At 41.7% G+C, this 27987-nt stretch overlaps 2 protein-coding genes and 1 pseudogene across 20 annotated transcripts in view; 1 reads left to right on the top strand and 2 right to left on the bottom strand.

The window, feature by feature from the left end:
* ENTPD5 (ectonucleoside triphosphate diphosphohydrolase 5 (inactive)) overlaps positions 1–5663 on the bottom strand; it is a 40436-nt gene extending 34773 nt beyond the window's left edge. For 3 of the 11 annotated variants that reach the window (XM_082619496.1, XM_082619498.1, XM_082619495.1), the window contains exons 1-2: positions 5365–5464; positions 3210–3316 (exon numbers count right to left, since the gene is read on the bottom strand). The gene's annotated coding sequence lies outside the window, so the exon portion shown is untranslated. The other 8 variants (XM_082619503.1, XM_082619501.1, XM_082619502.1 and 5 more) reach the window with 7 other exon arrangements.
* Positions 5664–5736: 73 nt separating this feature from the next.
* Positions 5737–27987, top strand: part of BBOF1 (basal body orientation factor 1) — a gene marked incomplete at its 3' end in the record, with an annotated part of 39803 nt that continues 17552 nt past the window's right edge. For 7 of the 8 annotated variants that reach the window (XR_014293938.1, XM_082619476.1, XM_082619477.1 and 4 more), the window contains exons 1-4: positions 5753–5869; positions 8288–8516; positions 15401–15466; positions 19839–19970. Coding sequence is in view for 7 of the 8 variants with exons in the window: in XM_082619476.1 (XP_082475602.1) it covers positions 5781–5869; positions 8288–8516; positions 15401–15466; positions 19839–19970 (516 nt within the window). Of the gene's footprint in view, positions 5916–8287; positions 8517–15400; positions 15467–19838; positions 19971–27987 lie in introns of all 8 variants that reach the window. The other variant, XM_082619478.1, reaches the window with a different exon arrangement.
* Positions 17213–18979, bottom strand: LOC309803374 (ubiquitin-associated protein 1-like; annotated as a pseudogene). Its single transcript has one exon. The product of its transcript is annotated as a ubiquitin-associated protein 1-like (transcript).

Genomic DNA, 27987 nt, shown 5'->3' on the forward strand with positions numbered 1-27987 from the left:
CTTCCCTGGTGGTCCAGTGGCTAAGACTCTGCACTCCCAACGCAGGGGGCCCAGGTTCAATCCCTGGTCAGGGAACTAGATCCCACATGCCGCCAAGTAAAGATTCTGCACACTGCAACGAAGATCTCACGTGCTGCAACTAAGACCCAGCACAGCCAAATAAATAAATAAATATTTAAAAACAACAACAACAAAAAACACATAGATTGCTGGGCTTCACTGTCAGCATTTCCAATTCAATGGGTCTCAAGTTGGGACTGAGAATCTGCATTTCTAACAAGTTACCAGACGATGCTGATACTACTGGTGTGTGGACCACACTTCGGGAACTGTTGCTCTAGTTAAATTACTCCTTGTCTCAAGCACACACTGATTTTGCTCATTTGTTCTACCTTCCCAGAAAGCCTTCCCTTTTACTTTCAGCCTACCTCCTCCTGTAAACTTTCTCTCTGACAGTCTTTCATGCCTCCAAATTCCTGTAGCACTTAGGGTCCATACCATCTCTGCTTTATCCATCACTACTTGGTGAATTTTATTGTTAACTGTTTGTGCATAGCTTCCAATGAGGAAGCTATGTGTATTGTGTATTCTCAGAAGTCAATGTCCAGGTCAGCACCTTATACACCTGACTGTAAGCCACTTGAAGGCAGGGCCCTGTCTTGTCTCCCACTGTACCCCTCAAGGTATCAGAGCCTGGTATTCAGTTGGTACTGTACCTACTAAACATTTCTTAAATGAATGAACATTTGACAGATCCATGAAATGAAAAGTGCAGATAAGCAGGCTTGAAATTTGGGTATATAACTTTTTTTTCCTCTTTAATTTATTATTTATTTGGCTGCATCGGGTCTTAGTTGCAGCATGCAGGACCTTTGCTGCAGCACAGGCTCTTCGCTGCAGCATGCGGGATTCTCTCTAGTTGCAGCACAGGGTCTCCAGAGCACATGGGCTCAGTAGTTGTGGCACATGGGCTTAGGTGCCTTGCAGCACGTGGGATCTTAGTTCCCCGACCAGGGATCGAACCCGTGTCCCCTGCATTGGAATGCAGATTCTTAACCACTGGACCACCAGGGAAGTTCCGGTATATAACTTTTCTTAAAGAACTGACTTTAAGGGGGGAAAGCGGTGGGGGGTGGTGGTGGTGGGATGAATTGGGAGATTGGGATTGACATGTATACACTGACATGTATAAAATGGATGACTAATAAGAACTTGCTGTAGAAAAAAATAAATTAAATAGAATTCAAAAAAAATCACCTAAGTCCTGTGTAATGGTTTTGTCAGAAAGGACAACTAATAAAAATTGAATATTTTGCAAATAAATTGCCAATAGACAATAATCTGTGGTAACAGATTCTGTATATAAGTAAAACAGTGAATGTTAAACTGATTTGAAAATTTATAAGATTATATCCTTTATCTCCAGGATTCCTTATCCTCTGTAGGGATGTGAACTAGTATTATATTGTTAGGGGAACCACTGACTGAAACCGCCCACCCTGGCGAGGCACCACAGTAACCATTTGTATATGAGTTATCTTGCGACAGGAGGTCCTGGTAAGGAATGCGGAACTAACAAGCCACTACAAACTGGAAGAATTCGGGAAAGGTCAAAAGAAGAGAGGAGACACCAGTCCATATGTCCTACCAACCTCCCAGAATCCTCCTCACTGGAATCCATCTTGGCTGAGTGATGCGTGTGCCACCAGGAAGGACGCTGAGTCAGAGTGATTGGCCAGAGACAACCCAGAAACTAACCCCATTACCATGAAACCTGAGACGGCGAGCCACGTGGCACAGCAGTTTTCCTAGGTTCTCTTAGCCTCCTGCTCTCCACCCGGGTGCCCCTTCCAAATAAATCTCTTGCTTTGGCAGCACGTGTGTCTCCTCAGAAAATTCATTTCTGAGTGTTAGACAAGAGCCCACTCTCAGGCCCTGGAAGGCGTCCCCCTTCCTGCAACAATATCACAAGATGATAGCTATTTAATAGAATTCTATATTTGTACCACACGTAATGAAAAGGTAGGATGAAAGTAACTCTCCATGTTATTCAGAAATATTGATCAGTCTCCTTCAGATGACAATAAATGCATCCAAGATTCTAAAGGGTGTGTGAAAACAAAACCAAAAACTGTTCACCTGGTCTCTTCTACTTATAAAACAGCATCAGCTATCAGGCAACTTCAAGGATGATTTATGAGTAGAAACTCAGTCTCCAAGCTAAACCAGAATAAAGTCACAGATGACTTTAGAGAGTAAACCCAATTCTGGAACTACTGGAAGAAAAAATGAGAAATAATATGTATTTTGAGATATAATCCTAAGTTCTTATTTGGCTTTTTGAGCAACTCCACACTTGATGGTATTACAGTCAATGGGACAAGAGAAAAGTTAACATCTTTTGGCAAAGACAGAAAATCCAATTCAGGAAAACAAAACAAAACCAACCCAGGAGCAAATGAAGTACATTTACAGCTTTAGAACTACCATACGACCCAGCAATCCCACTACTGGGCATGTACCCTGAGCAAACCATAATTCAAAAAGAGTCGTGTACCAAAATGTTCATTGCAGCTCTATTTACAATAGCCAGGACATGGAAGCAACCTAAGTGTCCATCAACAGATGAATGGATAAAGAAGATGTGGCACATATATACAATGGAATATTACTCAGCCATAAAAATAAATGAAATTGAGTTATTTGTAGTGAGGTGGATGGACCTAGAGTCTGTCATACAGAGTGAAGTAAGTCAGAAAGAGAAAAACAAATACTGTATGCTAACACATATATATGGAATCTAAAAAACAAACAAACAAAAAAAATAGTCTTGAAGAACCTAGGGGCAAGACGGGAATAAAGACACAGACCTACTAGAGAATGGACTTGAGGATATGGGGAGGGGGAAGGGTAAGCTGGGACAAAGAGAGAGAGTGGCATGGACATATATACACTACCAAACGTAAAATAGATAGCTAGTGGGAAGCAGCCGCATAGCACAGGGAGATCAGCTCAGTGCTTTGTGACCACCTAGAAGGGTGGGATAGGGAGGGTGGGAGGGAGAGAGACGCAAGAGAGAAGAGATATGGGGACATATATATATGCATAACTGATTCGCTTTGTTATAAAGCAGAAATTAACACACCATTGTAAAGCAATTACACTCCAATAAAGATGTTAAAAAAAAAAAAAGATAGCAGAGATGTTACCTCACATCCAGATACTTGCCCTACCTACCAGGACCATAATGATCTTGTCTGCATGAGGATTCAGCCGAGACACTCCACATTTCTATGCTGACCAGGAACCATGCAAACTGGGCAAAAAAAGAATTACAAAACCAAGTCAACAAAACACTAAGTGCTTATCCCAAGTTTTAAAAGCATTAGCATTCTAAACAATAAAACAAAGCATGGGACTTCCCCTGGTGGCACAGTGGTTAAGAATCTGCCTGCCAATGCAGGGGACACGGGTTTGAGCCCTGGTCTGGGAAGATCCCACATGCTGCAGAGTAACTAAGCCCATGCGCCACAACTACTGAGCCTGCGCTCTAGAGCCCGTGCTCTGCAACGAGAAGCCACCACAGTGAAAAGCCCACGAACCACAAGAGTATCCCCCGCTCACCACAACTAGAGAAAGCCCGCACACAGCAACGAAGCCCTAACACAGCCAAAAATAAATAAATAAATGAATTAATTAATTAAATAAAACAAAGCAAATTTATTCAGCGAAATAAACTTCATAGTAAAACTACCTACAAGAAAGTATGAGAGGAAATGCTACCAGATGAATTGCTAAATAGCAACTTCCTACTCTATTATCTGTACCACTGGATGTTTTTTACAAACATACGACTGAATAATAACATCCAGTTCTTTGGCAGAGAATGTGGAGGTTCAGAAGACTACAGATTCTAGACCTACATCTACTACAGTGTGAATCTGGGCATTTCTCTTAGTCGTATTCAAGTACAACAGCTTTAACTAGAAAATCAAACTTAAAGTCAATAAAAATATGCTGTATAATAAAATAACTATAACGTACATGTAAGTAAAGTATTATGCATATATATTAAGAAATAATCTTGTTACAGTCAAATTTTCATGTTTATAAATGAGTCTACAGACAACAAAAGTTTTGGACTGACTTTCATATTCACAGTAACCAATTTTTTAGAATGAATTCCAAATGTAAAGCCTCTGACAGAAGATGCCCTACCCTCTCTTTTCTGCAAGTTATCAATAGGGTGCATGTTCAGAACCTTAGACACATAAAATCAATAACTTTATAGCTTCTATATGAGAATAAACCTTTTCAATGTATGATAATTCCACCATGGGCTCACGGAAATGTGACATGCAAATGGGGGGGGGGAAGCACCAGGAAGAGGGTAAGCCAGTATCATGCAAGCAGATGGTATGGCTAAAAAGATTTCCAGTGCTCATTAATATTAACACCAATCAGCATGTTCCCCCTAACCACTGAATTCAGAAACAGAAACGACGTAAGTGGAACAAAAAGCTGTGTGGGGGGGTTGCATCAGAGACCTCTGGAAAGGGTGTAGGGATTAAGTTCTCCTTAGCGAAATGGAGAAGGAAGATGTACAATGAAGTTTTTAAAGAAATTTAAAATTCAATTTTAAAAGGGAGAATAACGCACAGCAGAGCTCCAATCACAAGTTTTCTAATTGTTGCCTGGCACCTAGAATTCCCTATCTTCCTCAGTGACTCCCGGACTAACTCACTGAATGAAGGCAGAAGCACAGAGCTCCTCCTCCTAAAAAGGCGAAAAGTACGTTTCAGTACTACTCCTTTTCACTGGCGTGCTGGCGGGGGGGGTGGGGAGTGGAGCACCAAACCAAAACCAAAACGCACCAAAATGCATGAGCTTTCAACTTTACGCGACTCACAGAAAAAAAGAGGGCTGCGAACGCAAGAGCCTATTAGCAAATGGGAATCCGGGGCTGGCCCTGGGCGGGCAGCGCCGGCCACGACAGTACAGAACGGGACCGAGGGCCTGACCCCAGCACATATCCTCTTCAAGGACTCTCCTCGAGGTCCCGGAGCCTCTCCCAACCCAGGGGGCAGCCCTTCTCTCCCCGCCAGGCTCTCCGACGCCAGCAGGCTCTGCCCGCCTCACCCCCAGCCCCCCTCAGAGAAGTCCTCAACTACCTCACCAAAAAATGTCTGGTCTGGAAAGCCCGTTGGCTGCGCCATCCCTTACAGAATTAGCAAGAGTTAAAAGCCAGGAGAGGGAGAAGGAAACCCAAAGAGTCGGGGGCAGCTTCGGGAGAGACGGAGCAGGGACGAGAGCGAGGCGGCCACGGCCACGGTGGCTGCAGCGCGAGGGAAGGAGAGGACGCACGGGCGAGACGCGAAACGCTGCAAACCCGGCAAGAGCGGCGCTCTGACGACCGCGGCGCGCCGGCCGGACCCGCCGCGAAGCCAAGCCTCCTTAGAGGAGAGCGCCCCCACCGTCGCGCAGCCGCCCGGGGCTGGCCCGCTCCGGCCTCCCAGCCCGCCCTCCCAGCCCCGGCCGCCGGCTGACTCTGGCACGTCTTCACTCGCACACTCACCGCTCACGCGCGCCTCCACGGGGCGGCCACCCGCCGCCCTCGGCGCGATCTCCGCCCCGCCCCCTGCGCCCAGCCAGTGGACTGGGCCCCGCGGGGCGGTGTCGTGGCTACGTCACGGGCGCGTGCGCTCTCTGAACGCCGGAATCGGCCTGCGTGGATAGTTACGGGCTCACTGTGCCTGTTGTCCTTGGAGACGGAGCCGGGCATGGGCGGCGCAGAGAGGCGCCAACGGCGGCGGGGCCCCTGGAGAAGCCAAGATGCCATCAAAGGGAAAGGACGAAAAGAAAGGGAAGGGTAAAGGTAAAGGCAAAGACAAAGGCAAAGACAAAGACAAGAAGAAGTAAGGAGAAGCCACCCTGGGGTCCCTGCTCCCTGGGCCTACCCTCCCGGGATTCTCAGGGGCGGGGCAACTGGCGCCCTCTCGCCTCCCCTCCTGGACCCTCCTCTCTCCCCGCTTCTGAGAAGGACAGCCCCATTGTTCAGATATTACCCAAATGCACGCCAAACCATACTACTTCAACTAAGACAAGAGTGTGAGGCTTGGGACCCTGAAGTAACTTAGTCCCTGCCTATGTGTAATGCGCTAACGAACGAGGAGGAGGAGGCAGATAAGTTCCCAAAGAACAGAAGTAACATAGGACCGAATGAAGTTAAGTGCCAGTGGAGGGAAAAAGAATTGAGAATGAGGAGGAAGGGTTAGTTCTGACCCTAGAAGTGAAGGTCAGGATAACATGTTTTAGGATATCGAAGATCCTCTAAGCCTGTGCTGTCCAATAGGGTAGTCACCGGTCACGTGTGGTTATTAAAATTAGTTAAAAATAAATAAAATTAAAAATTCAGATCCTCATTTGTACTGACTACATTGCATGTCCTCAGTAGGCACATGTGGCTAGTAGTAGTGACTGTATTGGACAGCCCAGATACAGAGCATCACAGAAAGTTCTGTTGGACGGCACTGCTCTAGACCAGTGGTTCTCAGCCTGGGGTGATTTTTGGCTACCAGGGGACGTTTGTTAATATCTGGAGACATTTTTGGTTGTCACATCTGGGGACCTCTAGTGGATAAGAGACAAAGGATGCTGTTAAATATCTTACACTGCACAGGACAACCCCCAGCCCCACTCTAAACAAAGAATCGTGTAGCTCAGAATAATCGTAGTTGGGAAGCCCTGCTCAAGGCTTTAAGCTTCTCTAGAATAGGCACTAAGCATTATTCACGGTATCTCCAGCACCTAGAAGAGAGCCTGGATCATAGCAGATGCTTAATATTTGTTAAATAAACAAATTAAGGTGTCTGCTTGTGTATGCTTCAACTTGGATCTCCCCCTCCCCCCCGCACAAGAACTATGCTCTGGTGCCCTGGGTTCATTATTTTTTGCCTGTAGCCTGATCGATCTCAGCGGTTGTGGTTGAGATGATCGTGGACATCCAAAGGGTCTCTGGGTGATTGAAGTAGTTCCTTGGGCTTTTTCAAGGATTCCTTGTGGTTCAAAGGAAAACATAAAGGATTTGACCAATTCAGGTAATTATTCATGTTTCCGCAAACTGATCAGAATTTCTGAAGTGGATAGTATTGTCCTAGCACTAAAGCTTTGCAGGCTTGGAGTTGCTGCTAGATTGCCACTAAACCTATTGAATGACCCTAGTGGTTCCTAGACACACTGGAGTCATACACGTTGTCCAACAACACTATATATGGGACCACAAGGAAATCCTTGCAAAGTTTATAAAGTAACTTGTTTAAGAGAGTAATGCATGCTCCATACAGAAAGCTTAGGAAACATGGAAACTCAAACAGAAAACAAAACCACTTGTAGTCCCATCATCCAAAGATAACCACTACTATCGTTTTGGAATATTCTTTTTCTTCTTTATAAAATGATAGCCCAATATACAAATTTATTTGTAACATTTTCCTCCAATGTATTATATAAGTATTCTTCTACAGTGTGATTTGTGTGTGTGTGTGTGTGTGTGGTACGCGGGCCTCTCACTGTTGTGGCCTCTCCCGTTGCGGAGCACAGGCTCTGGACGCGCAGGCCCAGCGGCCATGGCTCACGGGCCCAGCCGCTCCGCGGCGTGTGGGATCCTCCCGGACCGGGGCACGAACCCGTGTCCCCTGCATCGGCAGGCGGACTCTCAACCACTGCGCCACCAGGGAAGCCCCTACAGTGTGATTTTTTAAAAAGTATAACTGGGGCCTCCCTGGTGGCGCAGTGGTTGGGAGTCCGCCTGCCGATGCAGGGGACACGGGTTCGTGCCCAGGTCCGGGAAGATCCCACATGCCGCGGAGCGGCTGGGCCCGTGAGCCATGGCCGCTGGGCCTGCGCGTCCGGAGCCTGTGCTCCGCAGCGGGAGAGGCCACAGCAGTGAGAGGCCCGCATACCGCAAAAAGGAAAAAAAAAAAAAAAAAAAGTATAACTGTGTAGTTAGTCTAGCACTTTTTAGAAGTGCCAAGGGCTTATCACATTCCTGGAACTCACTAGCATATGTGTTCTGTTTTTGACCATGCAGCTGCAGTGCACGTATCAATAATGAGAAACACTGAGGCTGATAGACCATATATATTTCTTATTAACTCATTTATCCAACAGTATTTGCTCATATGTGCTAGGCAAATGCCAAGCAAAACAAATAACAATAAAGAGAAAGGTGTAATACTAATGTAGTAGAGAAATAGTTATATGCTGTCAATGTCCTCTTTCTGTGCAGGAAGATGAGAAAAGCTGAGGAATCTGCCATGGAGAGAGCCAAGGCCAATGCCTCCCTTTGGGAGGCCAGGCTGGAAGTCGCAGAACTCTCTAGGATTGAGTATCGTGATACTTCCCGGAGACTGGCAAAATGTAATGAAGAATTAAAGAAACAACAGTATAGAATGGAGAAAGACACAATGTCTGTATTGAACTACCTGAAGAAACAGGATCAGGAGAAAGATAATCTGGTAGGTAGGTAGAAACCCTCCTGAGCCTTAGTAAATACCTCTGTGGTTATACTGGTGTGTTATATATTTCAAGGATTTTAATTCCTTGAAATCTCATCACATAGTTAAGACACTTCAATTGACTTCATCTCTCCTTGAAGCAACATGTTATTTCAGAATGGCTTTACTGTCAGAATTAGCTCTTTCTTATTTTCAGCCTTGTCCCATGTTTTCTTGCCTGAAACAAAGATTGATGACCCTAAGGGAACATTATGATCAACTTTATTTTTAAAACAAGAGCATGATATATGACCTATATATATATTTTATGGTACTGATCACTACCTAAGTAATTAATGATCTGTAAAGCAATTCACCAGTAATCTGTGATCACATGGTTATGAACCCAGCAAGTTGAATCTCTTCTTTTTGGCCTGTTGAATCTTGAATTTATCTTATTGAATTTTGTTGAATTGTTGGGGGTAGAGCTATCATTTTAGATCTGGGAAAAAAAGGGAAGGGAGCTAACATTTTGGGGCCCCTGTTTGTGCCAGGCACTATACGAAGTACTTTACCTCTGCTATGTCATTTAGTCCTTTTAATAACCCCCTGTAGCTACAAATTGTCTTTCCCATTTTACAGAGAAAGAAATTGACTCTCAGGACAGGTAACTTGCCTGAAGTCTCACAGCTAGTGGGTGGAACTTAGGTGTGACTTAAATTCTTCTCTTTCCCATCTGCCTCTATGAGTCCAATGGACACCCAAGGAAATTTACACCATGCTTCATTCCCATGTATGTTTTTGTATTTTTACTATTTATGTATTATACATCCACAAATAATACATATTATAGTCTTGTTTTAAAATTTATATTAGTAGTGTCATATTGTACATATCTTTTGCAACCTATGTTTTTTTTTTTTTTGCGGTACGCGGGCCTCTCACCGCTGTGGCCTCTCCCGCTGCGGAGCACAGGCTCCGGACGCGCAGGCTCAGTGGCCATGGCTCACGGGCCCAGCCGCTCCGCGGCACGTGGGATCCTCCCGAACCGGGGCATGAACCCGCGTCCTCTGCATCGGCAGGCGGACTCTCAACCACTGCACCACCAGGGAAGCCCGTAACTTATCTTTTTTATAAAACATGTTTTGTGGTATATTTACAAAAATCACATGATTCAGGTCATTTTTAAGAAGCTGATAATGAGCATGCTTTATTTTTTCATTCATTATTAACTGCTTTATAATATTCCATCAAATAAATAAATAAACCAAAATTTATTTGTTCATACCACCCTATGGGTCAGTTAGACTCCATTTTTTCATTATTACAAATAGACCTTCAGTAAACATTCTTGTGTATGTCTGCTTGTGCCCATGTGTGAGAGTTTCTCTAGAGTAGACACTTAGGAGTTAAATTACTATATTATGAGGTATGCATAATTTCAACTTCACAAGGGTTTAAGTTGAACTCCAAAGAGGTTATACCAATTTATACTTTCACAAGCAATGTATTAAAGTGAGCTCCCATTTATCCACATTTTTGTGAACACTTGATATATATATTTTTAAATTAATTTATTTTATTTTATTTATTTTTGGCTCCATTGGGTCTTTGTCACTGCACGTGGGCTTTCTCTAGTTGTGGCGAGCAGGGGCTACTCTTTGTTGTGGTGCACGGGCTTCTCATTGCAGTGGCTTCTCTTGTTGCTGAGCACGGGCTCTAGGCGCACGGGCTTCAGTAGTTGTGGCACGTGGGCTCAGTAGTTGTGGCTCGCGGTCTCTAGCACAGGCTCAGTAGTTGTGGTGCACGGGCTTAGTTGCCCCGCGGCATGTGGGATCTTCCCAGACCAGGGCTCGAACCCATGTCCCCTGCGTTGGCAGGCAGATTCTTAACCACTGTGCCACCAGGGAAGCCCAAAACACTTGATATTATACTTAGTAATTTTTGCTCAATTTTTTTTTTTTCCGGTACTCAGGCCTCTCACTGTTGTGGCCTCTCCCGTTGCGGAGCACAGGCTCTGGACGCGCAGGCTCAGTGGCCATGGCTCATGGGCCCAGCTGCTCCGTGGCATGTGGGATCTTCCCGGACCGGGGCACGAACCCGTGTCCCCTGCATCGGCAGGAGGACTCTCAACCACTGCGCCACCAGGGAAGCCCAATTTTTGCTCAATTTTATGTGTAAATTGGTATGTCATTTAATTTGAATTTTCCTGATTACTAGTCGCTTGAGCATCTTTTATATGTTCCTTAACCCATTTTTTATTGTTTTTATGTGTTTGCTTCAGTATACATATTGGAGTGATGCAGAGCATTTCTTCTGCATAAGGATGACATGCAAATTCATGAATCATTCCATAATTTTTTTCAAATGCCATATTTTCAGGGAGACCCTTGCTCACTACCCTGTTTAAAATTAAAACCATCTCCCTTATTTTATTTTCTTTGTAATATTTATTACCTTCTGTCATACTATATGCATGTTACTTATGTATTTATTTTCTCTTTTCCTAATTAGAATGAAACCTCACAGAAGTAAAGAATTGGGGGCCTTTTTAAATTGTCATTGAGTGCTGTATCTCCAGCACCTTGTATGGGCCTGGCACATAGTAGGCACTCATTAAAACATTTTTGCATGCGTGAATGAATGGCCTGTGATTGCACTGATGCTTTGAAAAAGTTAATAGAAATCAAAACTAAGATCAAGATGATATTCGAAGCATATCAGAGAAATCGGACAACTGAACATTTGTGTGGATTTTGTGTGTCTTATTAAATAAAGTGTAATTTTTTTGTACGTTACTTTTTTTTTTTTTTTTTTTTTTTTTTGGCGGTACGCGGGCCTCTCACTGTTGTGGCCTCTCCCGTTGCGGAGCACGGGCTCCGGACGCACAGGCCCAGCGGCCATGGCTCACGGGCCCAGCCGCTCCGTGGCATGTGGGATCTTCCCGGACCGGTGCACGAACCCGTGTCCCCTGCATCGGCAGGCGGACTCTCAACCACTGCACCACCAGGGAAGCCCGTGTACGTTACTTTTTTTTAACCCTCTTTCCTAGGCGACTTCCATTTTTAAAATTACTCTTTGAATAGTATGCATTATTAAAATTGTCTGCTATAAAGTATTATTCTAAAGTAAGCCTTTAGGCCAGCCATGCAAATAATTTTCAAAATTCATTATATGGAAGCTTTGTGGTCTGCATTAGCTAATTGATATTGGTCTGCATTTATCGGTATCACTGGTATTTCCTGATTTTCATCTGCCTCCATGTATGAAAGACCAGCATCTGGCTGTAGCAAATACATAATTTTCTCACAGTCATAGATACCCATTAAAACCAAAGAAACTACTTTGGGAGGAAGAAGTAAAACAGATGCAATATACCCTGGTCGATTAGCTCTCTTCGAGTTTTGTTACTCATTCTACTATATCCTAGAAATGCGTTATTTGCTTAAACTTTATTTAAACTGTTTATAGTCTTACTTCATGTTAATTATAGAAATAGTAGAAGTGAAGTGTGTTTTGAAAACTATTATATCTTGGACAAAATTAGGAGATTTCACTTATGGGTTTTGGAATTTAAGGCTTTGTTCAATCAACACAAAATAAATCTAATTATATTTTATACCTGTCCTACATGACTGAGGACTGTCTCAATTTATTTTTAAACATTTTCAGGGTTTCCTTAAACTATTCTAAGATGATTTACAACAGTATTTCACTTCTGTATCTTCTGATTCTATAACCACGTCAAGGAATTTTTAGTTTAAAAAGCTACTCAGATTTCCTACCAAAACATACCAGCATCCTTGGAGAAATGATTGATTCTAAGACTGGAGCAGGGAGAGTAAAAAATGAATTTGAACTAAAAAGTGAATTTGGACTATCTTGTGACAGGAAGTCAGTAAAAAAAAATTAGAGGACACGGTGGGTAGCTTGAAGGGACTCCCATTGACCAAATCTGGAACATTCAAAATAAATAATGACAGTAATAAATTATAACTGAATAAAATGAGTCCATGAGTGCATACAACTAATAGATAAACACATATATTAATAAATAAGGGAGAGGGACTTCCCTGGTGGCGCAGTGGTTAGGAATCTTCCTGCCAATGCAGGGGACACAGTTTCAAGCCCTGGTCTGGGAAGACCCCACATGCCACGGAGCAACTAATCCCGTGTGCCACAACTACTGAGCCCGTGCACCTAGAGCCTGTGCTCTGCAACAAGAGAAGCCACTGCAATGAGAAGGCCGTGCACTGCAATGAAGAGCAGCCCCCGCTCACCACAACTAGAGAAAGCCTGCTCGCAGCAACGAAGACCCAACACGGCCATAAATAAATAAATAAATAAATAAATAAATAAATAAATAAATAAATAAATAAATTTAAATAAATAAATAAGGGAGAATAGAAAGCTTTTCCTTATGGTGGAATGCAGTAAATTATTAAATTTCCATGGAATGGTGGAATTGGAAAAGTCACCATTTGGCTTCAGAGTAATAATTGATTCAGTCAAGAAAAACAGTGGATGCTAAAACTAGTGGGTGAAATTTTGATGAGCAGAAGGATATTTGCATAGTCTCAAAATATCTTCCCCCCAAATACTTAACAATTACAAAAGGAAAAATAGTACCTTTTAAGTGGAGAAACCTGGCAGACACAATCTTAACCAGCTGATTAAAATTAACGTCAGTCACCTCATGATGTGATGCAGTGACAAGGATACATCATCACTTAGGCAGTGTATGCCTACCAAAAGGGCATAACCTGAATCTTCTCATGAAGAAACATCAGACAACTCCAACCCTGGCCAGTATTTTTCAAAAACTTTGATATCATAAAAGACAAAAACTGAGAAACTGCCCCAGATTAAAGAGACTAGGATATATGACAACTAAGTGTAATCATAATCAGGGATTACATCCTGGACCAGGAAAAGAAAAGTTACAATAAAAGGACACCATTGGGACAATTGATGGCAAAATTTGAACATGGACTACAGATTAAATAATAGTATTTTATCAATGTTAAATTTCCCAGTTTTGATCATTGTACTGTGCTTCTAAGAGATTGTCCTTTTTCTTAGAAAATACATACTGAAATATTTAGGGGTACAGGAGTATGATGTCCTAGACTTATTTTCACATGCTCCAGAAAAAACAGTTTCAAACATCTGTATCATATATACGTATATTTAGATAGACCTATCATAGAGGGAAAGCAAATGTGGCAAAATTGGGTGGAGAGTATATGAGAATTCTTTGTACTGTTCTTGAAACTTTCCTTTAAAAAATTGCTCATTTAAAAGAAGTGCAAATCAAAACTCCACGTCATCACTTCACACCCATTAAGATGGCTACTATCAGAAAAACAAGGGACTTCCCTGGCGATCCAGTGGTTAAGACTTCACCTTCCAATGCAGGGGGTGCGGGTTCAATCCCTGGTCGGGGAGCTAAGATCCCACGTGCCTCAGGGCCAAAAAACCAAAACAGAAAACAGAAAAACAAAATAGCAAGTGTTGCTGAGGATGTAGATAAATTGGAATCCTTGTGCACGGTTGGTGGGAGTGTGAAATGGTGTAACCATTATGGAAAACAGTACAGATGTTCCTCAAAAAATTAAAAATAGAATTATCATATGATCCAACAATCTCACTTTGGGGTACCTTTCCAAGAGAATTTAAAGCAGGATCTTGAAGAGACAATTGCACACCCATGTTTTTGAAACATTATTCATATAAACATTATTCACATAAACATTATTCACATTCATGTAGTCAAGATGTGGAAACAACCCAAATGTCTGTTGATGGATGAGTGAATAAAATGTGTTATATACATACAATGGAATATTATGCAGGTTTAAAAAAAAGAAGGAAATCTTGTCATATGCTACAACATAGACGAACCTCAAGGCCATTATGCTAGGTGAAATAAGCCAGTTACAAAAGGACAAATACTGTATGATTCCACTCATATGAAGTGTATGTGGACAGGGAATGTTGCCTGACATTCCAGTAAACAATGAACGTTGCCCACTATTCTGGTTCTATAAGGATCAAGCCATCAGCCATTGCAGCCCCTACCCCTACCCACCACCTGCCTCCCCCCATGGTGCGTCCTGAGGGGAATTCAGGATGGAGAAAAACAGGAAGCCTTCTGTGCTTTGGATACTGACCCTAGATAGTTAAGATGCATATGTAAGGAATAATTACAAGCCCAGATGTTGCATCTTCCCTTACATACAAAAGCACTAAAATCATTAACTTGAAATGCCCATTCCTTGTGATTAGTAGTAATCTTTTGATATCTGACTACATGTTTTTTTCCAGCAAGAAACTCCTATATATCCTGGCTCCTCTCTTACCTCTTCTGAGCAGTTCCTCAGAGCTCTCTGAGAGGCTGTTTCCCAGGCTATAGCCCTCAGTATAATCCTAGAATAAAACTTAATTCACAACTTTCAGGTTGTGTGGTTTTTCTTCAGTGGGCATATCTGAAGTAGTCAAAATCATAGAAACAATGCAGAAAGGCTAAGGGGAGGGAAGAGAAGGAATTAGTGTCTCATGAACATAGAGTTTCTGTTTTGCAAGATGAAAAATTTCCAGAGATCTGCTGCACAACAATGTGAATATATACTTAAAAATGGTTAAGATGGTAAATTTAATGTTGTGTTTTTTTACCACACACACACACACACACATGTTACCCAGACAATTGTGATGATAGCCAAGTTTTGGAAGCTGGCAATAGCAAGTTAACAGTGTGGATTATGTCCTCTATTCTCTTCTTCCCACCTTACTCCATGTCTCCAACCCTACTGGTTTTAATATCATGTGAAAACTAGGCTACTTAATTAAGTTAGGATGCAGAGTAATTTCTTTACCTTCCTCTGTATTTCCATTTTCTACAGATTGAAAAACTGAAACAGCAATTGAATGAAACTAAGGAAAAAGCCCAAGAAGAGAAGGAAAAATTGGTATGTACATTGGTGGTCACTTACTGGTGGTCAGGTTTCTGGCAAGTTCAGATATTTAAGACACAAGGAGAACAAGTGAGTAGATCCTCTGAGCAGCTCAGTGACCTTAAGGCCCACACACTTGATTGCACAGAAGCTCAAAAATAACATAAAATTTTGTTATTGTAGAAAACCATCTGGTAGTAGTGGTGTTTACTGATCTTGAGCTCTAGGGCTTTTCAGTGAGGAAATATATAGTTTTTGAAGATTAAAATATATCATAAGCCCATACTAATACTTTAAATTCAGAGTAGAGGATTTTTACTGAACTTTATCTGTGTCTCCTTTCTTCCTCACCAAAAACCCTGGTTCTTAATGATACCAGTATAACTGTGTATTTTCTTCAAACCTTAATATATCAATCGGCACAGAATACTAATATTAATACTACCACCAACATAAATTAGTGGATACCGTTTAAGATTTGGGGGGGCCACTTTTCCCCTTAGGATATATACTGATAGGGATCTACAATCAAATTAACAAGGTTTAAAAATGATTTGGAATAATTCCTTCCTGTGAGGGTATGCCACCAACTCAACAACACATTTTGCTTTTGATTTTTAGGAGTTGCTTTAAAAAGTTTAATTTAACGTACAATTATGTAATTATATAATTATAATTATGTAAAATATTTATATGGTTCCAAAGTAAAATCTATCAAACATGGTATATTCTGAGAAATCTAACTTCTATTCATGTCTCCACAATATACCAGAGTATATTGTCAAAATGGATTTTTGTCAACATAGGTAAGAAATGATATTTCAGTGTACTTCAATTTGCATTTCTTTTTTTTCTTTTTTTTACCTTTTAGATTTTTATTAGTAGTTCTCTCTGAAGGATCAAAACAGTTAGCAAATTACTTTAGATTCCTCAAGACTGTATATCCTTTGTATTTTGATCTTTAATGATGTACAACATAATACAAAACAAACCAAAGAGACTGATTTCTATGACTAGGTGTTATTCATTGTGTCATCCTAGAGCAAGGGGCTGGAGGGAGAGGCTGTTCTCCAGGGAGAACTGAGGGGGAGTTAGTGCTGGGTGACTAAATCCCAGCCTCTTTCTTCCCCACTTGATGTGCGGGGAAGGGGCCAATGATTTCTTAAACTGACAACTGTTTTCTAGAGCAGGGGGCTCTAAAATCTGGGGTAACAGAAGACTGTGGTCCAAACCAGGCCAAAAGAAACAGGCTGGGGCAGGGAAGCATGGTAACTGCTTGGCAGAAAAGGCAAACTCAGGGCCCCAAGGGGGAAAGGGCATTCTTTGCACCTCAGAGACATTGCAGAACCAGTGTAACACTAAGTGACGTCGTTAAAAGGGGAAAAAACCAAAACCCTGGAAGAACCTTTCAACTGCACTCAACTTGGATTAGAGGGCAGTCCACCCTTGCAGAGAAGGGAAACATCTAGCCCCAAAGCAACACTGAGTCTGGCCCCCCCACCTCCTTCTCCCCAATTCCTTTTGGCAGCTGGGCCAGGTTTCGGCTGAGGCCATACAGACCCCAGAAAGACCAGAGAAGTCTCTCTGGATGGCCAAGGTGGGAAGGACACTTCTCAGAATACAAATACTTTTACTATGGAAGGAGCCAAGACAGTTCTGGGGGCATTTGCATGCCCAAATCTTCCCCACTTTCTCCCCAGCTCAGGACCTAGGCTCATAGATACTTGGCAAGCACAGTCTCTACACCTGACCTTCCACCCCCAAAAGAAAATCCGGAAGTGTGCCCCTTCATCCCCACAGGTGGTCTCCTCAGGGCCTTTGGCAGCGGGGGCTCCATGGCAGGGCCTAGGCAGGGCCTGGTCTCAGCTGGCTTCCGCCCAAGCCATGAGGTCTTCCAAAGCATTGTCCTCGTTATTGTTGTGTAATAACAGAACTTCCTTAATATCTTTCAGTTCAAAGCCCATTTCCTTAAATTTGCTCATTAACTGAAGGAACTCCATCATCTTTTCCTCTGAACACTGCTACATTTCCAGAGCCTCTTCCACTAAAAGAGGGTCAAAGCCCTTCTCACAGAGCTGTCCATGTGCAAAGAGATAGTCGAGAATCTGCTCAATATTCTCTCCTTTCTTCTTCATGGCTTTCAAGACATACTCATATGAGTAGCCCATGTTGACCACCATCTCCACACATTGCCACTCACTGGGGGACAGCGTCTGCAGTTCAGAATAAGCCCGGGGACAGCTGGGAGTGTTGGGCACTTGTGACATTGAGGAATTAGGAGGTGTGACCGTGGGACAGGTATTTGGAGGTGGTGATTCTTCTGTGCACACATACAAGACAGAGAGGGAAGGCATCTGGGAATGGTTCAGGGTTGGCACCTCTGTGCTACTGTCCAAGTTCAAAGCTGAAAGCCAAGAGTATGATGCCCATTGAGCTCACTGGCACTGCTTTGGGTGGAAGGCTTTAGGGAATTCCGGAACGTGCCACTGCGGAGGCAGGATGTGCTGTGGAAACTGCTTGCCATCTTGGCTGTCTTCTGACTGCTGTCGTCAGAGTCAAGTTTGGGGAAGGACAGGGACTTGATATTGCTTACTTCAGGGATGGGGGGAGGGACAGTTTGGAAGACCGCAACATCTTTTCACAGTTGCCCAACTGTGGTAAGGTTATAAAGCCACTGGGTTTGTGAAGAGCCTTGAAATCTAGGGTTGCCCGCTCCAGGGATGCCGGGACCTCCTCATCCTGTAACACAGACCCAGAGCCACCTCTAGGCAAGTTACTGTCCAATAACTGGGCCATAATGGGTCCACTGGTTCCTACCAGAATGTTTCTCAGCTCTTCCTTCTCATCAATAGTTTTTAACTCCAGATTATCAAACGGGTCTTCTTCACACTCAAAGTCAGCAGGATTGAAATCTGCCTTTGTGTGGGGTGGGCTAGAACTTTCTGTCTTGTGGCACTGCTGCTGACCTGAGTTGGGGTGAGGATGCTGTTGTGCTGTAAGCTGGCAAGGATGGGATTGATAGGAGGTGGCATTGTGGCTGTACTGTGAGTCTTGGAGAAGCTCATTTTGCTGTCACCCTCTGGGCCACTCTTAGAATTCACTTTAGCTTCTGCTTCCTCAGCCTTGTGCTCTTCTTCCCACTGGGCTTCTTGGATTTTCTTAATATCTTCAGCCCACTCAATGGTTTTCTTTTCCAAAGGGAAGCCATTCTGTACTTCTCTGACAACCTGCAAACAGTCAGGCAAGGAGAAGCCAATAGGTAGACCAACTTTAGCTGGTGTTTTGAATTTGTCTCCTGTCTTAAATGGGACATCATCAAGGTCACTGAAAGTCCCATGAAAATCTGCACCCAACTTCTTAGAAGCCATTTAGAACCTGAACGCTGCCGCCGCTGTCCCAGAAGCCAAAATGTGCTGCCGCCGACCGACCTCCCAGGCTCGGTCCCCGCTGAGCTCCTGACGGCCCCTAGGGAGAGCGAACACCACCACCTCCAACTCTGCCCTACCCAGGCCAGGCCATCACCGTAGCCACCGCACTTTTTCATGTGGTTGAGGGTCATTTGTATTTCTTTTTTTTTTTTTTTTTTTTGTGGTACACGGGCCTCTCACTGCTGTGGCCTCTCCCATTGCGGAGCACAGGCTCCGGACGCGCAGGCTCAGCGGCCATGGCTCACGGGCCCAGCCGCTCCGTGGCATGTGGGATCTTCCCGGACCAGGGCACAAACCCGTGTCCCCTCCATCGGCAGGCGGACTCTCAACCACTGCACCACCAGGGAAGCCCCATTTGTATTTCTTTTGATAGCCCTTGTTCATGTTTTAATTGTGTTATTGGGCCTTTTTCTCCTCTATTTCCCTCTTTTTTTTTTCTCCTCACCTTCTCCTCTTCCCTTTCTCCTCCTCTCTCTTTTTTTTCTCCTTCTCTGTCTCCCCCCTTTCCTTCCTTCTTCTCCCACCTTCTTCTTTCTTTATTTATAAGAGATATTGGCCCTCCCTTTGTCTCTTAGCTTACTAATTTTAATTTAGGATCAGGGATGTTATTTATTTCTCTTACAGGTTAAAGATCTTCCCAGCCCAGGGCTCGAACCTGTGTCCCCTGCATTGGCAGGCAGATTCTTAACCACTGCGCCACCAGGGAAGTTCCTCATACCTCTTTTAAATAAATATCTACATCTTCTATACAAGATCATCTCATTTTAGAATTTTTTACTTATTCAAGGCACTTGGTCTCTTTTAATAAAAATTAAAACTTTATGCAAAAGCAAAAATAAAAAGGGAACAATTTCTTCAAAGATAGACAAATGGCTTAAGGCTTCATATGGAACAGGACTCTGTGTGACCTCTGTTCTTTTTCCTAACTCATTTACCTTTTTTTTTTTTTTTGCCTACAGGAACAAAAATATACTGAGCTAGAGGGACAGTTCCATCAAAAAGCCAGAGAAATTGGCATGATTCAGACAGAACTCAAAACAATAAAACAATGCCAGAAGAGAAAAATCCAAGTAGAGAAAGAATTAGATGATGTAAGTTTCTTTCTTTCTTCCTTTTTTTAAAAAGGAGATTAGAATTAACTACTTATGTCTGCAAAGGCCTTCAAAGAAATTTACTCCTGTGAAGGACTCCCTTTGTTATTTTAGAAATTATATGAGAGAAACAGGGAAGACATATCAGTGTAGGACTGGACACAAAAAGTCTTGATGGTTAGACTTTTCTTTTTCTAAGCTTTGATTTCTTTGTGAATTCACCAGATCTTAGCCAATACACCTGCTCACATTTATCAGCCGTTAAACCTTTGGAACTACAGATCCAGAAAAACATTAGTGGCAAAGTAGCGAAGTCCTAAAGGAAAATATGTTTAGACTGATGAATGATAATTTTAGAAAAATTTAAGACACTCTGGGTACGGGTGGATGTGGTGAGGAAAACTGAGTGCTTTCAGAAAGTTTCTCTGACCTTGCATGCTCTTTCCATGCCCTCAGTTCAGAAAATAGTTCTATTGCATTAATGACAATGCAATATATGGCACAGATGAGGGCTGGGCACAAGTAGCTGAAATCAGCTTTGTGGTTTTGGGCAAATTACTTACCCTCTCTGTACCTAGGTTTCCTCATCTGTAAAATGGGGGTGATAAGAGTTACTGGCTCATAGGGTTGTTGTAAGGCTTAAATGAGTTCATATATGTAAAGTGCTTAAAATAGTGTATGTCACATAGTGAGAATTGACAGTGGTGTGTAGCTCTCTGCAAAAAAAGGTCCTCATTTGTAACATTTGCTGATTTCCTTGGTGTAAATACTTATGTTGTGGCCAATTTCAAGCTACCAATGCTTTTACAATGTGCTAGCAAAATTCCTGGTATGAGCCAGCTCTAACACGCAACTGCTGCTATTATTAGTAATAGTAACAGAAGTAGTATTGCCACCTAAGATAGCCATACACCATGTGGTATAGGGGCTAAAAGTTGGTGCTTTGAAGTCATACTGCTAGAGTGTAAATACTGTGTTCACTACTTGGGTATCTTGTTAAGTTTCCTCATCTGTAACATGGGGGTGAGAACAATAGTACCAACTTCAAAGGGTCATCGTGAAGACTAAATGAAATACAGGTTTCCCTCACTATCTGAAAGTAGTTCCTATGAAACCTTTCCTAAGCTGAAGAAGCAGTTACCATAGGACACACCTTGCTAACAGAAGCACAAAATCAAGATAAAGCACAGATGCTCACAGACGTAGTTCAAAGCTATGGCAGCTTGACGCTGAGTATAGGTTCCAGAGAAGGAGTTTAGTGGTGCCACTCCCCTCGTTGCTAAGAGTGTGCTTTGCCTCAGTACACCACTCGCTGCTGAACACTATGTTTTTGCTTTTCACCTTTTTTTCATAAAAGTGAAAATCCTCTCTGGATTACTTTCGGTTAATGAAAACAGGTACTAATGTAGATTTTTTTGTAAAAGCAGAGTGGTGTACAGCGAACTTTCAGAAAAGCGGGGAATACCTGTAATCCATTTTACTGTAAATGCTTAGCACTGTATGATAAAGATTACCTGCTATTGCTGATCCTGCTACTCTTATTACTGCATATTAGACTCCTAAGAAATTGTCAGTCTTATAACCGGTAGTTTGTACCCTTTGACCAATATCTCCCCATTTCCCCCTCCCCCCAGCCCAGGTAACCACCACTCTGAGTTCAACTTTTTTTTTTGGCAGGTCCCTGAGGCTTGTGGGATCTTAGTTCCCCGACCAGGGTTTGAACCTGGGCCCTAGGCAATGAGATCTCTGAGCCTAACCACTGGACCGCCAGGAAATTCCAAATGTGGACGTATTTTAAGTTCACCACACCATCACAGTACAAAGTACACACTACTGCAGGAATAATCTTAAAATATCACAGTTCTGATGATGTTCTGGTCACTTCCCTCAAGAATCTTCTTTAGTAATAGACTCACAGACTTAAAGAACGAACTTATGGTTACCGGGGGGAAGGGTGGGGGGAAGGGATAGTTAGGGAGTTTGGGATTGACGTGTACACACTGCTATATTTAAAATAAATATAGCAACAAGGGGGGAAAAAAGAATCTTCTTTAGTAAAGAAGATTATAAACAATCTTCTCTATTGTAAACAGAATATTGTCCAGACACCTTAGTGTGAAAATCAAGACCCTACACCTACTTTGGAACATATTATTTCCTTTTCCTACACTTTCCCATACACACCACCTTTAATCCACCCAACCCGGATATTCCCTGAAGTCTTTTCTGCCTTTCTTTGTTTACGCTGTTTCTTCTATCTGGAATATACTGATAGAGCTCTGTCCATTAAAATTTTACCTATTCTTCAGAGGCTCAGCTCAAATGCGTATTCTCCGTAAGGACTTCCTCAGTGTGCAGTTTAAAAGTAATAATTTTCTTCTTGCCATTTGTGACAATTTGGACAAAACTTGAGGGCATTATGCTAAGTGAAATAAGTCAGACAGAGAAAGACAAATACCGTGCAATACAACTTATATGTGGAATCTAAAAAAAGTTGAGGGACTTCCCTGGTGGCACAGTGGTTAAGAGTCCGCCTGCCAATGCAGGGGACACGGGTTCAAGCCCTGGTCCAGGAAGATCCCACATGCCGTGGAGCAACTAAGCCTGTGTGCCACAACTACTGAGCCTGCACACTAGAGCCCATGAGCCACAACTACTGAAGTCTGCACGCCTAGAGCCTGTGCTCTGCAACAAGAGAAGCCAGCACAATGAGAAGCCTGCACACCACAACAATGAGTAGCCCCCACTCACCACAACTAGAGAAAGCCTGCGCACAGCAAAGCAGCAAAGACCCAACACAGCCAAAAATAAATAAAATAAAATAAATAAATTTATTAAAATAAATAAATAAATAATTTAAAAAGCTGAACTTTGGGAATTCCCTGGTGGTCCGTGGTTAGGACTTGTTACTTTCACTGCAGTGGTGCAGCTTCAATCCCTGGTCTGTGGATCCCACAAGCAGTGTGGTGCGGCCAAAAAAAACCACGCTGAACTCAGAGTGGTTACTTGGGCTGGCGGGGGGAGGAACGGGGAGATGTTGGTCAAAGGGTACAAACTGCCAGTTATAAGACTGACAAGTTCTTAGGAATCTAATGTACAGTATGGTGATTATAACTAATAATACTGTATGACATACTTGAAAGTTGCTAAGAGAGTAGATCTTAAATGTTCTTGCTACAGAAAAAGAAATGGTAGTTTTCTGTGACATGATGGAAGTGTTAGCTAATGCTATGGTAGTAATCATTTTGCAATATAGTGTATCAAAGTAACACTTTGTACACCTTAAATTTACACAATGCTGGGCTTCCCCGGTGGTGCAGTGGTTGAGAGTCCGCCTGCCGATATAGGGAACACGGGTTCGTGCCCCGGTCTGGGAAGATCCCACATGCCGCGGAGCGGCTGGGACCGTGAGCCATGGCTGCTGGGCCTGCGCGTCCGGAGCCTGTGCCCCGCAACGGGAGAGGCCACAACAGTGAGAGGCCCGCGTACCGCAAAAAAAAAAAATAAATAAATAAATAAATTTACACAATGTTATAGATCAATTATATTTCAATTAAGCTAGAAAAAAGAGAAAAAAATTTTAAAAAGATGATTAGCAAAAAAGTAATTTTTTGTATGTTTCCATAGCATTTTGTATTTCTTTTATACAACTTAGCCCATTCTATCTTGATATTATATTTATTATTTGTCTTATCTCCCCTGCTAGATTGTAAATTTTTTGAGGCAGGAGCAGTACTGTACTTTGTATTCACTGAAGGACAAGATACACAGTAATGCTCAATAAATCTATGTTAAATGCTGAGTGGGTCTTTTATTAAATGTAATTGAAGGAATATCAAGTTTTCCACTAAATGGGAAGAATCCTTTCACAATGTGTATGTATATCAAATCATCATGATGTACACTTGAACTATCATACATTGTATTTGTCTACAATTCCTCAATAAAGCTGAAAAGTTTCTAGAAGAATATCTAGTTTTGTTTTATATGAAAATGCTGCAGAATGAATCAAGTTAAGTTCACTAACTTTTCAGGAACTTTAAAATAGCCATCCTAAGTGTAGGTATACATTCTGAATCAAAGTGAATTAGGAACTAGCTGTTAAGGAAACACTCCCATTTATCATTGCAACAAAAAGAATAAAATACCTAGGGATAAGCCTACCCAAGTAGACAAAAGACCTGTATTCAGAAAACTATAAGACACTGATGAAAGAAATTAAAGATGTCACCAACAGATGGAGAGATATACCATGTTCTTGGATTGGAAGAATCAACATTGTGAAAATGACTATACTACCCAAAGCAATCTACAGATTCAATGCAATCTTTATCAAACTACCAATGGCCTTTTTCACAGAACTAGAACAAAAAATTTCACAAGTTGTATGGAAACACAAAAGACCCCAAATAGCCAAAGCAATCTTGAGGAAGAAAAACAGAGCTGGAGGAATCAGGCTCCCTGACTTCAGACTATACTACAAAGCTACAGTAATCAAGACAGTATGGTACTGGCACAAAAACAGAAATATAGATCAATGGAACAGGATAGAAAACCCAGAGATAACCCACACACATATGGTCACCTTATCTTTGATAAAGGAGGCAAGAATATACAATGGAGAAAAGACAGCCTCTTCAATAAGTGGTACTGGGAAAACTGGACAGCTACATGTAAAAGAATGAAATTCCTAACACCATACACAAAAATAAACTCAAAATGTATTAAAGACCTAAATGTAAGGCCAGACACTATAAAACTCTTAGAGGAAAACATAGGCAGAACACTCTTATGTGTTCTGCAAGCAAGATCCTTTTTGACCCACCTCCTAGAGTCATGAAAATAAAAACAAAAATAAACAAATGGGACCTAATGAAACTTAAAAGCTTTTGCACAGCAAAGGAAACCATAAACAAGGCGAAAAGACAACCTTCAGAATGGGAGAAAATATTTGCAAACGAAGCAACTGACAAAGGATTAATGTCCAAAATTTACAAGCAGCTCATGCAGCTCAATATCAAAAAAACAAACAACCCAATCCGAAAAAGGGCAGAAGACCTAAATAGACATTTCTCCAAAGAAGATATACAGATTGCCAACAAACACATGAAAGGATGCTCAACATCACTAATCATTAGAGAAATGCAAATCAAAACTACAATGAGGTATCACCTCACACCAGTCAGAATGGCCATCATCAAAAAATCTAGAAACAATAAATGCTGGAGAGGGTGTGGAGAAAAGGGAACCCTCTTGCACTGTTGGTGGGAATGTAAATTGATACAGCCACTATGGAGAACAGTATGGAGGTTCCTTAAAAAACTAAAAATAGAACTACCGTACGACCCAGCAATCCCACTACTGGGCATATACCCTGAGAAAACTATAATTCAAAAAGAGTCATGTACCAAAATGTTCATTGCAGCTCTTTTTACAATAGCCAGGACATGGAAGCAACCTAAGTGTGCATCAACAGATGAATGGATAAAGAAGATGTGGTACATATATACAATGGAATATTACTCAGCCATAAAAAGAAACGAAATTGAGTTATTTGTAGTGAGGTGGATGGACCTAGAGTCTGTCATACAGAGTGAAGTAAGTCAGAAAGAGAAAAACAAATACCGTATGCTAACACATATATATGGAATTTAAGAAAAAAAATGTCATGAAGGACCTAGGGGTAAAACAGGAATAAAGACACAGACCTACTTGAGAATGGACTTGAGGATATGGGGAGGGGGAAGGGTACGCTGTGACTAAGTGAGAGAGAGGCATGGACATATATACACTACCAAACGTAAGGTAGATAGCTAGTGGGAAGCAGCCACGTAGCACAGGGAGATCAGCTCTGTGCTTTGTGACCACCTAGAGGGGTGGGATAGGGAGGGTGGAAGGGAGGCTCAAGAGGAAGGTGTTATGAGGCTATGGGGATATATGTATACATATAGCTGATTCACTTTGTGATACAGCAGAAACTAACACAACATTGTAAAGCAATTATACTCCAATAAAGATGTTAAAAAAAAAAAAACTAGTTGTGCATATTCTTTTGGGCCTTGGTGTGATTTTTTTTAAAGAACAATGTTGCCACCTAGTGGAGAAATAAATTTCAGCCCTTTGAAAGAGGGGTGGTGGGCCAGGAAAACTTAAAATTCAAAAGCAAAAGATACTGGCTAATGGGAAAAAATAAGATGGTTATGCGGAATCCCAAATATGGAAGAATTAAGGCAGGTGTGGGGCCCATGAATTTAAAAAAAGGGAGGAAAATTAATTATACTGTGCTATAGGATTCATTATGCAAATTTAAAAGAGGCCAATTAAGTTTAGGTATTCAAAGCACAAATTTAAAGAAAAATTATTTCCATTACCTGATTAACAAAAGGAGCATACATTGGTAGGTTGCAATTAATATTTTTTTTTTTTTTTTTTTTTTTTTTTTTTTGCGGTACGCGGGCTTCTCACTGTTGTGGCCTCTCCCGTTGCGGAACACAGGCTCCGGACGCGCAGGCTCAGCGGCCATGGCTCACGGACCCAGCCGCTCCGCGGCATGTGGGATCTTCCCAGACCGGGGCACGAACCCGCGTCCCCTGCATCGGCAGGCGGACTCCCAACCACTGCGCCACCAGGGAAGCCCCTGCAATTAATATTTTTAAAATAATTTGTTTTAGTCTTTCTTCTTTTGACAAAGTGATAATACCCATTTCAGCAAATTTAGCTGATAAAAGAAAATGAAAAACCCTCCCCTCACAACTATGTTACTCAAAGATAACCATTGTTAATACTTTGGTATACTGTCTTTATTTTTTCCACCTCTGCTATGTATAAATATATTTTAAAGTATCTACAATATATGCTATTTTTACAACAATGAGGTTATGATGTACAAATTGTTTGTTAGCCTGATTTTTTCACTTTACATATTGTGAACATTTTTCAATGCCATTATGTATTTTTCTATAAAACCTTTTGACTAGATGCATGGAATTTCATTGGGTAGCTATATCGTGATTTACTAATCGGTCCCTCGTTGTTGGACATTTGGACTTTTTTCTAATTTTTCACTATTATAAACTGAGGAACATCTAAGTAACAAAGTATTTTTCTATATTTTTGATTAGTTTTTAGGATAACTTCCTAGAAGTTATAGTGAAATTTATAGGTTAAATTAGAACGTGAACTTTTAAGGTTTTTCATATGCATTGCCTAATTATCTTCCAAAAGATTTATTTATTAATTTATAGATTTTTGGGGACCCCAATGGCAATTGAAAGGTCCACCCCCATCCCACTGGGATGGTAGACATTTCCACAATTTTATATATTGACATTAATTTTGAAAGTCTTTGACAATATGAGGCCATTTTTTTTAATTGTATAAAAAATACAGGAAGAAAGAAGAACATCTGAAATCATATGATATGGATCAAATGGAGATTTAATACTGTTAGGACAGAGATCACAGTAAGGAAGATTGTGAAGTATAAGGGAGGACAATATTAGACATAAAATAACTAACCTCTGTATTAAATGGTTACTATTCTAAGTATTTTGTGTGTGTTATTTGTTATTTAATCTTTGTCACACCTCTCTGAAAATAGCTACTATTATTATCCTCTTTTTACCCTGGAGACTTGAGACTTAGAGAAGATAAGTGATTTGCCCAAACAGCTGGTAAGTCAGCGAGGTAACAGTTGAACTCTGCTCTGTGTGATGGAAAGCTCTTCTCTACTGCCTTTTTTTGTGGCATGAATATTAGATTGAGTGTGCCGATTTCAATCTGATTGGTTCTTGCCAGTATATAGAGCCTTCAGGATCATAGCTTTAAGTTAGCTCAATTCTCTTTGCCTGGAAGAATTTTATGTCTTTTTTATTCTATGTAGTTTTAGAGGATAGAAGGATCTGTCTATGGGAATCACAGGGAGATACTTTTTAGATTGATACTAGGAAGAATTTTCTAAAAATGGGAACTCTTAAAAGGGCAGCCTAGTGAATTAATAGGATTTGATTAGTGATGC

This window comes from Mesoplodon mirus, assembly GCF_964341445.2.
Source record: "Mesoplodon mirus genome assembly, chromosome: 4".
Lineage (NCBI taxonomy): Eukaryota > Metazoa > Chordata > Mammalia > Artiodactyla > Ziphiidae > Mesoplodon > Mesoplodon mirus.